Here is a 12,674-nt window from a genome sequence, read left to right on the forward strand (position 1 = left end):
TCACACTGAGAAAGCAACCCCAAAAAATGTAAGTCAAGAATTGGCGAAGCAAGCTAACTTCTATGCTGGTATGAAACGAAATTCCCCCCTCTAACAAATCCCATCCGAAAGACACATTCCAAGACAAGCTACCTATTCCCCGTCACGGTGAAGGGTTCTGCGGGTGTCCTCTCGTCTCCCAAAAAATGGTGGAAGATTGTGCAGTAATCGTCCCTGTTGTGGACTGCATTCACCCAGTCCAATCCTTGCGCTGCCCTCAATGTGCGTTGTTCAGCTTCTCCACGGCGCAGCTCTGAGCTCAGTGGTGGCTAGCTGAGGTGCTAATCAGGTTTTATGAAAAGTGCCTCACTACTGCCCCTCTGTTATTGTCATCCGTATATGGAGTATAGCCATTGGATGGACTCAATCCGGAAATGCTCAGTCGCCCAACGCCGAAGTGGAAAGGAGGTTTAGTAGGCTGTGTGATAGTTCAAATGCTAAATATTTCATGACCAAATAAAAGTGCAGACCTGTCTGTTACGTAAACACGTAGATTCAATCTCGTCGCAGCCAGTACACCCGGAGTCCAATGACTCATGCCGTCACTGAATGAAAAACATCTAATTATGTTTCGAATTGTGCAATAGACATGTAAGGACGTGTGTAAGCAAGGGGTCGAAGTTTAAGAAAATATCCTACTGTGTTTGTATTAAGAGGCATCCATGTCAGCATTTAAAGGACCGGCGTGTGTTAGCTGTTGACACATTTTAATGAGGTCCCTATATAACAATGCCTATCATGTGTCACAGTTCTAATCCTATCCAACCCAGTACCACATCAAGCTGCCTTCTAGAATCTACACTTGATCCCTCTGGCACAGAACCACTAACTCTGGCTGTCAACAGCTGATAGAGTTACATTTCAAACACAGGGACTAATAGGAGTGAGGATCCTGAAGTGACTATTGGTGTATGAAGGGAATGCCCCCATTAAATGTGTGAAGAGATTCATCAACTGTATTTTCAAAGTTGAGTTTACTTATTGTCCAACAGTAGTTTCTGGTTTATGTTGGTCAGGTGCTCCTCTCCCGAAGCACTAGGATTTACCGGAGGAATGGGAACCTGGCACTGAGTTGTAAAGAGGATAATGGTTACGATCGTGAAAATGTTCAAAGGCATCTCAAATGAATGGAAAGGATTGCATGTACCTTTCCAATGTATGCAAGTCAAATAATAAAATATTACACAACCAAATAAATACAAGTTCAGACAGATTGTACGGTTTAGTTTAATACGTAGGTGGAAACAACGCACATAATTATAATTGCTAGATAAAAATAGGCATGGAAGTTTTCTTCTGCACTAATAAACCTGTGAGTCAATGTAATTTTTGTATTAATATAGCTTTTGTTTATTGAAAAAATACAATACAACTTTCCAAAATCCTTATGTCCAAATAAAGAAAGAACATTTCTCATTCTGTTGAAAAGTAGGAGCGTAACATTTAAATATAGAAAATGAAATTCACTAATAAATGGTACACAATGCCAGACAAAAAAAAGAGTTTACTGCCCTGGCTGCTTTGATTTGACAGAGGTCCTGTAGAATTCCAAAATTGGCCAGCTTTGCTGCCAAGGTCATATCTGCTGATTCCCAATATAGCACAGTGCAGCCTCTTCCTAAGTGCAACACTTTGTACTCTGTTATCTTTAGACACATTGTTAGCAGCTGTATTCTTAAAGATGTGTTCAAATTGAGGCTGTGAATTTGTTTGGAGCCAGGGTGCAAAGGAAATGTCATCTTCTTAACCCACTTGCACTCTCAGAATCACGTGTTATCTCCACTTTCAAACCAGGGAGCTCCACTCAATCATATGATTCAGTCAGAGATAAAGATTCTTTGTAATTGGACCAATCTTACAGTAAGATTCTGCAGCGAAAACATTTTCACCAAGATCCCCACTGCTTACGTCAATTACAACAAGCTAACGGACTAATGAAATCATTTAAATAAGAAACAGTATTTAAACAGTATAGTAAAAAGTATTTTTAAATATGTAGAGTAATGATCTAACCCATCTCCATTTCATTAGACATGGATTGTCTGTAGCTGTAGTACCATATGTAGTGGTTGAGAGCTCCTTGGCTTGTTCTAGGTCAGGGTCTTGGTACTACTAACACCAAAAGAGTTGATACAACCGAAACGGTCCCCTCACAGCACCAGCCTATCCTCTCCCCCCTCCTGGATCACCTGACCTATGGAGGCCTGGCTCTGGGCCCTGAGGAAGCACTGGCGCTTACAGTCCACCAGCTGCTCCAGGTCGCGCCACATCTTCACCTGCTTCATGTTGGGGCCGTGGCTCTCCCGCACAGCCTTCTGACTCTCGCGTAGCTTCTGTGGTCCACAAGGAAAGAACGGGGTTCGACGCGGGTTAAAACACTTTTCACCGGTTTGGTCATTAAAACGTTGGCATTTGCCGTTTCATTTTTTCATCAAACACAGAGAGGTGTTTTAACACATCCGAGTATAGATTTGTTGAGAGGTCGAAACCCCATCGTGTTAACGACCGCCGTTTGCAATCACGGAGAAAACGCTTTGAGAGAAGCAGCGCCACATGGCGTCGAGTCATCCTCGAAAAGGCTGAGGCGGTCAGAGGACTGCGTGAAACCCAGCACCTGCTCTCAACAGCGTCAGCAGCAAAGGAGCCCAAAGAACGGCCCCTGTGTTTACACCGTATCCATTTCAGAGGCCGGTGCAGCGCCACAACTGGAGCTGAGCCACACTCACCTTGCCCAGGGACTCCTGCTCCCCGATGTTCTTCATATACTGTTCCCTGTTCAAATAAAGAAAAGTCAGACTTTTAGGTTTTTGGCATTGTCTTCATTAAGTGACTTTGGCCGCTAACGGCATCATTACTCATCTCAAGTGTTTATTAGGGAAAACACGGATATATATAGGAGTTTAACTAAATGAGGAGAGATTTGGCATTGTGTGCAGTAAAGAGAGCCTCTCAGGTGAGTGTGATTCGGCCCCTCAGCGGGGTACGGGGGACAGGGGGGACAGGGGGGACAGGGGGGACAGGGGGGACAGGGGGGACAGGGGGGACAGGGGGGACAGGGGGGACAGGGGGGACAGGGGGGACAGGGGGTACGGGGGACAGGGGGGACAGGGGGGACAGGGGGGACAGGGGGGACAGGGGGGACAGGGGGGACAGGGGGGACAGGGGGGACAGGGGAGCTGTGCGCTAACAGCAGTGTTAGCAGAATTTCCCCCCCGCAGCAGGCAGCCTCAGCCCGACATGTTTACCTGATGGCCTTCCTCCGCTCCTGGGGGTCAGAAGACACATAGGCCTTCATCTCGTCCACGGCCCGCTGCCTCTGCATCTCAATGATCTGCGGAGGACAGGGAGTGCAGAGAGAGAGAGAGAGAGAGAGAGAGAGAGGGGGGGGGGGGGTCAGGGGGAGGGGCTCGCACTCACAGTCTTGTGTGCGGTCAGAGCGCAGGTTGCTTGCAACCCGAGCTCCTTACCTCTTTCATGCAGTTGACGTAGTGGTATCGGTTTTCCTCCTGCGCGTTCTCCTCCCTCAGTGCCCGCACGTCCTGCATCGGCGGTGGTGAACACACACACACACAGGACACACCATTCATTGTACATGGCACATGGGGTGGCACACTCCCTCATGGCATTGTGCAGAGGGAACTTGAGCCACCGTAACATGTTGAAACTTGATTTGGGAGCCGAATTAAACCAGGGTGGGAAAGCAGTGATGTAAGGGGGTTGGTCGAGGGTGAGGCGTTAGGAGTACCTGTTCCAGTTTGGAGCGGTTACTCTCCAGGCCTGCAGAGCAGCTGTCATACTGCGCCTTCTTCTCCTCATACTCCTGGGTGAGCTCCTGTTAGGATCGCAACACTCCATCATGTCAGTCATACAGAGACCGGCACAGCCAATGATACAGACAGGAAAAGTAATGGAAGCATGATGGAAACAATCGTGTTTTGGAAAGAGTCATGTGGTATAATATAGACTGATGTCTTTATACCATTCTGAGAACTTTCCTTTGTGGTACATAGCCCACACTCTTGCGCACTTGTCGCCCTGTCGCAACAACAGCCTTCAAAGCGTGCATATTTCCGCAGTTTGACTTAAGCCTAGCTTTAGCTCCAGTCTATTTCTGTGATCCTGACGTAGGGCCTCATCATTACTAGGTGGTAGCCGTGTGCGATAAAAACTCTGGGAGCACATGTTGGAAAATCTGACCCCCTTGCTTTACCTGAGGGATGCGAGGGGCTTTCCCCCTCATCCATTTTACATATTGACGAGCTGTAAATTATGTTTAATAGCTTGTCGTCATGATCACAAAAAAACCACACGAATGAAGTCAGCGCCAGCTGGTTGTGCAGCATCAGGGAATTCCCCATCCTTTGTCAGACGTGCAGTACAGCACACTCTGCGTGTGATAAGACAAGAAGCTCAGACGGGCGAGAGGTTCACCTGACACTCCTGTCTGAGGGGCCGCAGCTCCTTGATGACGGGCGCCAGGGCAGACTTCTTCTCCACGATCACAGAGTTGAGCTTCTTCACCTGAAACAAGGAAAGGGTTAGAAACCACTGACGCTCGACCACCCCTTCGGATAACATTGAAACCTCTTGTAACAGGGCCCAATTGGCTGCCATTAGCTCTATTTAGGCCAGTGATGATGGATTTATAAAACAGGTTGAGTGTAGGGTTGGAATTCTGTAATTATATCATTCATCTTTCTCTGACTTGCCAGTAAAAACAAAGCAAGTTGAGCATGAGTGGCATGTAACCGCTATCAAGACAGTGAATGGTTAGAGGGATCATGTTAGGCAAGGCGCTCTTCGTATCATTCCCTGCATAATCATAGAGGGACGAGTGCAGGTCCTGTTACTGAGGCTGAATGACGTTAGACCCCCCCCGATGCCAAGCATTAGTCACCATTTCAGACATGTCATCCAGCGTGCGGCCCTTCATCTCATCCAGCTCGCTCTTGATGGCTGATACCCTCTCCAGCTCGTCCTTGGTGTCGCTGTAGCCTGAGATCCCCTTTTGAGCCTCCACAGATTGCTACAAACACAATCAAGGGGACATGACAGGCCATGTGGTTTCAAACAACTATCAGTCACCAGTGAGAACAAAAACATTGGAGGTGGCCCAAAGAGATTATAAAATTAAACCTCCAAAGTTTAATATTGTCTATTTTACCTTGCTACATTAATAATGACCACAACCCCTACCAACTCAACCTACCAGGGTAAGATTTATATCAAAGTTTGTAGTGAGTGAAAGTGTTAGTTACTCACCTCCCTTTTGTTAAAACATTCCTTTAAACTACTCTAACCACCATAACTGAGGAAGCTACAGAATCAAAATGGGATTTATTTGCCATGAAAGTTTGCACAGACAAGGAATTTGCTTTGGCAGGGAGGTGCATACAATAAACATATAGGGACCTAAAATTTAAATATGTGGACTATCTATACTAAGGGTACATAAACTAGCAGTACTAAGTGGAATTAGAATTAAATAAAATACACAATAAAATCAAATATAAGTTGCCGTAATTTACAATATAAAAATACACCGGTCCAGAGTCTGTGGCTCTGGACCAGTGACAGTGTGCGACGCAAGGAGCCTCGTCCTGAATCAACCCCTGCTGCCACAGCTGCAGTGTCAGGGACACAGCAGAGGGTCGTGTCCACACAGACAGGCAGGGCCCAGCTTGACGCCAGGGACTAGAGGCCACTCTGTCCCCTGATCCTAAAGCTGGAGCATAACCCTGCTGTGCTCCACGGTGAGGATTCACCTCCTAAATTGGCTTTCAATCCCACATGGGTGAATGGATGTATGGTCATTTACATGAGTCTGAGTGGTATATTGAATGTGTTCTGGGAGCTTTACGACATAATGTATTGCCCGCTGCTGAGGTTTTGTATTTGAATTATTTGACCGTTTTTATGCGAGAAGTGCCATCGATGTGGACGGACCCGGGAGGGGAAGGAGGGGGAGGAGGGGAAGGAGCGGAAGGAGCGGAAGGAGGGGAAGGAGGGGGAAAGCAGGTGTCAGAGAGATACAGGCTCAGCCGTCGGCAGAGAGGGAACGCATTTAGTGATCCAAAAACACCAGCTTAGAAGCAGAGGTGAAGGGGAGGGGTGGGGGGGGACAACAAATGCAGCCATCATAAATAGCTGCGGCTCAGCCGTCCCTGCGTCAGCAGAGCTATCAGGAACTGGGAGGGTTTGGAAGGAGTGAAGTCATTTCCAGGAATCTTGTACCCACCTCACCGTTAACGAACCGTGCACAAACGAGAGCACAACAGAATGGTACATGTACAGAACTACATGGTGGGGGGCGGTGTTAAAAGGTGCAAACTGGGAAGGGTTCGAGGTGAACAGGAAGTGATTAAGTGATTGTGTACAGCTAGGGTGGGGGGGTGGGGGGGGGATGGATGAGTGGCATTACCAGTTGCTGCAGCCCCGCCTCGTGTCTCTGCCTCAGGACCTCCTCGGTCCGCTGCAGGACTCCAAACTCGGCCTTCATCTCCGCGATCTCCTGACGCTTCTTCTTGTACACCGTACCCTTGCTGCGCAGCTTAGCAACGAAACGCTTAAACTAAGAGAGAGAGAGAGGGGGAGAGAGAATAGAGAGAGAGAGAAGATGAGGAGAAAAAGCTTGTGTCAGATAGAAGGGCCCATAGCAGAGGTCGAGGTGCCTTAGACATCTCTGTGGTAACATGATCCTCTGGTACAAAGCCAGATGCACACAGAAAACCTGCCAAAGACACTGACTGTTGCCCCACTGGACACAGCAACCAGTCCATGCATCGCACAGAGACACTCCCCCACAAGGTACAGAAGACGTAATAAGGAACGACCCCAGAAATGTGCTTCTCGTCATTGAAAGCATGGCGGGCTTGTGTGGGAGGGTTTGTTGTTTAAGCATTTTAGGACATCAAGGGCAGACAAGGTTGAGGGGAAATTAGCATTGCAGTATGATGTTGCATAGCGTTCCCTTGTCACTGACACTGTGTCCTCAAAACAACCGGTGATAATTGATCCAACACAACAACACACAGTAACACAGTGCTGGAGACGGGTATCGGACTGTAGATGCTTCTGATCTATTCAGGGTTGCAACACCAAGTAAACTCTGTTCACTCTGGGTACATTTGGGTAAACTTTCTCAGATTTACCAAACAGCATATGAGCCTGAGACTGAAGGCAGCGTTCGAAAAGTAATGGCGGAACACTGAACCAGCCTGACATATATTTTAAAGTGTTTTGGAACAGTAATCACCCTGGTGTAACTGAAGATGAGCAAACGGGGACATTGCAGAGAGCTCCCCCAGCAGTTGTTGGGTGACATGTGATGACACTTAACTGGCACAGTGGAAAATACCTCTGATAAGATGATCATTTCCACCGTGACCAATGACCCCAAATGAGGCCCAGACTGATAAGCCCTGTGAAAGTCGCCCCTCTCCGTTTACGACACGAACCCACACCCAGACCCCTCTGTCCTCCCTCAACTTGTCTCACAGCATCAGCATACAGTATCGAAAAGATAAAAAGGTCTCTGGAATAAAGGTTATAAAACCCTTTTTCAGTGATATGAACACACAGACACACACACACACCTAAAGGGGAACGAGCATGTGGAACTCCCTAACAAGGAAAGTCACTGCCCCTGTCCTGTACCTTTCCAGGACACAGAATGAAGGCTTCACTTTGGGTGGGACATCATCTGCCCATGAAACACTGTGACAAAGCATACGGACGCTGCCCGAGGCCTCGCCCCTCAGCACCCCCCCCTCGCTCATGTAGATCTATTTACAACCATAGGTTTGTTCCGCCCAACAACCTACACGGTGACACACTGAGTAATGGCGAGTGGCACTTTCACTAGTGCAAAAGAAGCACTCACATTTGAGAGTCCTCTCGGTGCACGTCGCTCAGGGTGATCTTGCTCCCGGTAATGTCATTGCAGATCACATCAGCCACTTATTTTCTTTCCAAGGTGTGGGGCGCATCCTCAAGTAAATTTGATTTAGATGAAGGATTTACGCCTCCATCGGTTTATGTGTTTGGCCAAATTGATTTAGCGGATTCATTAAAGCGAGAGCTTGGGAAGGAGAGGAAACGCAACAGAAAGTTTGTCAAGGTTCTGGGGAGTTCACTGTTGGGGTCTATTTATAGCCTAGCATGGGAATGTGGGAGAGTGAGGGGAAAAGGGATAAGTTGCATTAGCAAGTGAGCCTCTCTATGTTTACATAAGACCCAAAATAGCCTCTCGTGTTCACTGTGGTCCACAAATCTACGACGGCTCAGCTTTATCAAACAGTTTACAGTCGAGGAGACATAACCACATCATATTCCACACAGGCCGAGAAGGGCTGATGCAATTTTTTTTTTGCCGTTCTGAAAAAGGAGGTTTAAAAAGTGATGTGTTCAAGGTACACAGGATCTTGTAACCCTCCTCCCAAAACAGGTTTCCAGTGTTGACTGGAGAGCTCAGGCTTTGAGAGACCCGACAGGCCCTTGTGCTCCCGTACCTCATCTCCCCGGATCACGTGGTCCCCAACCAGGTCTCGAGCCTGGCTGTTCTTCTGGGTGAGCTCCCTCTCTGCTCCCAGCTGCTCCTCCCGCGCCTCCTGCAGCTCCTCCGCCTTCGCCTCCTTCTTGCGCACGATGATGGAGGCCTGCCCGGGTCACGCAAGGAGAACACGCACACATGCCGTTTGTGTCAGTAGGATCGTAGCGTAGTGCTTTGTCTGTTTGTGAACACTTAACAGTTAAGTCAGCTACTTAACAAAGAGGTTAAAGATAGTTCAAGAGGTACAATCAGAACACTAGTACATCCGAGGAAGGCTGATAGAATTCTTAGAAATATGACAATTATGTGTTAGATCTGATAGAATTCTTAGAAATATTACGATTATGTGTTAGATCTATCCAGATGACTTTAATCTCTAATTTATCTTGCTACGTTAGAGACAAAAGAAAAATTATGGTCAAAGAGAGAAAGATAACACAATATAAACCCCTTTGATATCATTATGATGACATCAATGAGGTCTCACAGTGACCCCCTGACATCTTCCAGATCACATCAATCCAGCCTTCTAGGTTCAAAGACCCACACACAAAATGTCTGGTTTGTACAAGACAAAAAAAAAACCTTAAAGAAGTTGAATATCAAGTAGGAATAAAAGTGTAACCTGTTGTCTGAAGAGTGACAGTTTGTCATCCATGGGGTCGTTCCTCATCATTTTCTTCTCAATCAGCTGATTTATCTGGACGTTGGTTTCTCGAATCTGGGGGAGGCAGGGAACAGACAAACCGGATGTTTCTAGTGATGTGTCGTCAGAGTGCATCTTCCCATCCACACAACCACAACCAGGTTCACTGTGACCCAGTCGTGATGGGCGTGTCTCGACACCCGACCCAGACGCACAGCTGGGGAGGCCGGCCAGGCGTCTCACCTTGTGCTCCAGCTCCTGCAGCTCCGCCTGGCCCATGGCCGGCTCAGACACCACCTTCTGCAGGTACTGCACCATGCGCCTCTTCGTCTCCAGCTCCTTCGGGAGCTTGTCAGACACCATGTAGGCGTTCACCTTGATCTCCTCTTCAAGCCTCTTCATTAAACCTGAGACAAAGACAGAAGTTATCGGTACGCCCTTTGATCGGATAAATCAGCCAATAAAGCTTTGAAACACGATCGGTGTGTCTCTGACGCACCTGCACATTTTTTTTCGCTATTGAAATCACATCCAGATCAATCTTGTTTTATGCAAGGTCATTGTTGGAGATTAGAATCAGAAGGAACAACTAACTGGCGTGGCCTTCAACAGTTTGTCGCTAATATTATTACAGACGGCAGTCGCCCTATAACCCTGCGCCCCAAGTCGTGACAAATGACATCACCGCCTGACCTTGACACATCATTTTAGAAACTGTAAATGTGTCAATCTCGTGTGTGTTTGTGAAGAAGCCACTGTCAGATTAAAGCAAAAAGAGATCCACACATGGCAAGCTATAATAGAGCACTTCAAAGTCCAGGGTAATTATATGGCCTTAATAGATGTGAATCAATTAACAGGCCGGCAGTGTGATCTGTTGTGTCCTTGACCTTCTCACCCAGCTGTGAGGGGGACAGTGGCGGGAGGGAAAACATGGCTGCCGTACTCACTTTCTGGCTTGGCATCTGCTGCTGTCTGTCGCAGGTCTTTTAGCTGCAGCTGAGACCTCTGCAGTCTTTGTTCAGCCTGGAAGAGCTGGTCACATGACAAGATTCAATAGAACATGGAAAAGGTTTGTGTGTTTCACTGTGCGAAGTGTGCGCTTGTAATGTTAAATAATAATATTATGTATTATAGATAATATTCTTTCAGAAAACAAAAATCTTCGGAACTCACTGCATACTAATCTCTCGTTAAACACACAGCAAATGAAGCTGTTCGTCTTTTCTGAAATAAATGTGTCATGGCTTTTGATTGGTCTTACTTAGAATCATGGACAAACGAGGACCACAGCAAAACCACTGAATTACCTGGTTCTTCTGCTCCTGTTTCTGTTGAGCCAGTGACTCCTCTCTTTCCTTCTCCACACGAAGTTGTCTAGCCAGCTCCAACATCCGCTGGTGGTTGGACACCGACTCCACCTAGTGTCCACAGAAAGAAACGTGATACGTCTGGGGTCAGGTTTCACCACCCAGGGTCAACAACAACAACAGTAGTCAGTGACTGGGGTCTCAAAGTAAGACCTGCTAATTTAGTACCCCCATGACACCTCTGACTGGCTAAAGAGGAAACCCTTGACCCTGTCAGATGCCTGTCTCGTTCCCACTGGGAAGCTGTTAGTGTGGATGAGAGGCCATGTTTTCATTCCTCAGTGAATCCCAGAGAGTCCTGGGCACTAAGGACAGAGGAGACACATACAACCGGGCTGTCCTACCCTCTTCCTCAGCCTCTCCACCCGCTTGATCAGCTGGTCCTTCTCCTCCTCCATGGCACCAATGTCCTACAGGGAGGGAAGGATAGCGACAGTGTTCAGGGATCTCTCTGCAGACAAGCTGCAAGCACGTTTCGCCTAATTCTATATTGCCCGAAGCATTTGTATCTGCCCATACCCTTCTGATCTCTGCCGTGGAGAATCCAGAGATCTTCAGCTGCTCGCTCTCCTTGTGGTAGGTCTTGAACGCTTCGACAAGTTCTTCATACTGAAAGTGCCAAAACATGATCCGTCTTTTTAACACTGAGGATTAAAGTCATCGTGTAGACATGAGCTTCACATGCCAGTTAAACGAACCTGACTATAGGTGTCAGTGACGACATCATCCTGCAGAAACTCCGCTGGCACCTCCAGTTTAACCAGGAAGCGAGCCAGGTAAGCCCTCTTCTTCAGCTCTGTGATCCTCTGTAGTAGCCAGTGAAGGATAGGGTGGATCACCGGTTTATTGCCGATGACCAGGCCCTGTCTGAAACTACTCCTGCATCAAAAAAGACAGAACAGAAGACAATGAATTGACAGTACATTGACAAAACAGTCCAAGGATTAAGATGTTCAACATTGAATTGAAGCTTAATTGATGTTAATGTGTACTTGTCGGTAAGTACTCACGGATCAGACACATTTCCAGGAGGTTTGTATTTAAGCATTCCCAGTATATTAAACATTCTCTTTGCTGTCTGTTCATTCGACTCTTCACGGATATCAATTCCTTGCTGAAAAAAAATTAAACAGATCAAGCGTCTCCATGTTATGCGCCTTATACACACCGCCCCACATTTATTTGACACATAGCTCTCAGTATCATGATTGGCTTGATATGCTTCGAGGAATTATAATATAGTTTGTAGCTAGAAAGGCCCGGTCTGAAACCACTCCTGCATCAAAGATGCCAAAACAGAAGACGATTAATGTAAATCGATCCCTCACCTTTGGGTCGATTTCTGCAAGAACATCATTGAGGATCTGCAGCAGTTGCATTGGCTCCACTGAGTCAAATGTGATGAGATTAAAGTTTTTCTTGAATGGTTCTTTGTTCAAGTGCTCAACGATAAATTTCAGCTGTTCTCCCATTTTTAGGTTGTGACAGCTACAACAAAGGGGACAAACAAATTATACCAAATGATCACACACTAGCTGACGTTAGCTTGAAAGCTAGCTAGCCAACTACACTCTTGTTATGCTAACGTCTCTTCTTGCGTTAGCTAGCGTAGCTTTGCAGGTTGAAATGAATAGCTAGACATTCTCGAAGTATCTAGCTAGTGTGGCTACTGTAGGAGCTAGCTAAAGCAGCTTTCGTTAAATAAATAAAAAGTTAGGAAGCACTAGCTTGGCAAATTTACATCCAAAAATGTCACAACTTATCTATAACTTCTTAACTATCTTAATAATCTACTGTTTATAATAGTAGTAGTTAAAGTTGGCTCTAACATTAGCTGTTTATCTTACAGACAGTCCCTTTTGCGTCTTGGAAACAAGGCACAAGCGTCCGTTGCTAACAGGAAATAGTCTCCTGTTTGTTCATGACAGCCCTCGGGAGTAACAGCTGCGCATATTCGACCGTGTACCACAGTGAGGCGCACGCAGTCCACCTCAAAACTCCCCAGGTCTGAACGCATACAACAGCATTAGTGTGTGTGTGGACAGGGGGGTAAGGAGCTAAGGAGGAT

The 12,674-nt window shown here is 46.8% G+C and overlaps 1 protein-coding gene across 2 annotated transcripts; it reads right to left on the reverse strand.

The window, feature by feature from the left end:
- Positions 1-1,284: 1,284 nt before the first annotated feature.
- Positions 1,285-12,112, reverse strand: ift81 (intraflagellar transport 81 homolog). 2 transcript variants are annotated; one of them, XM_067231119.1, is made up of 18 exons: positions 11,935-12,112; positions 11,617-11,720; positions 11,305-11,485; positions 11,126-11,215; positions 10,951-11,016; positions 10,547-10,657; positions 10,187-10,271; positions 9,480-9,643; positions 9,216-9,311; positions 8,550-8,696; positions 6,461-6,610; positions 4,937-5,065; positions 4,471-4,560; positions 3,785-3,871; positions 3,507-3,578; positions 3,285-3,370; positions 2,766-2,811; positions 1,285-2,372 (listed from the first exon to the last, which is right to left on the reverse strand). In XM_067231119.1, exons 1-18 carry the CDS (start codon positions 12,076-12,078, stop codon positions 2,190-2,192), a joined length of 2,031 nt encoding a protein of 676 aa, XP_067087220.1. In that variant the 5' UTR covers positions 12,079-12,112; the 3' UTR covers positions 1,285-2,189. The 2 variants fall into 2 exon arrangements, with proteins under 2 accessions (XP_067087220.1, XP_067087221.1); XM_067231120.1 differs by lacking the exon at positions 3,285-3,370.
- Between the last annotated feature and the right edge of the window lie 562 nt (positions 12,113-12,674).

The sequence above is a fragment of the Osmerus mordax genome, chromosome 28 (assembly GCF_038355195.1).
Source record: "Osmerus mordax isolate fOsmMor3 chromosome 28, fOsmMor3.pri, whole genome shotgun sequence".
NCBI classification, from domain to species: Eukaryota; Metazoa; Chordata; class Actinopteri; order Osmeriformes; family Osmeridae; genus Osmerus; species Osmerus mordax.

What these genes read in the sequence shown, in the direction of transcription:
- ift81 (XM_067231119.1), bottom strand. Translation starts at nt 12,078, where the DNA reads ATGGGAGAACAGCTGAAATTTATCGTTGAGCACTTGAACAAAGAACCA. An exon ending in CCACGGCAGAGATCAGAAGG is followed by an intron (nt 11,017 to 11,125) that starts GTATGGGCAGAT and finishes CCCTCCCTGTAG; the next exon opens with GACATTGGTGCCATGGAGGA. An exon ending in GAGCGGAGGAAGGCCATCAG is followed by an intron (nt 2,812 to 3,284) that starts GTAAACATGTCG and finishes TTATTTGAACAG; the next exon opens with GGAACAGTATATGAAGAACA.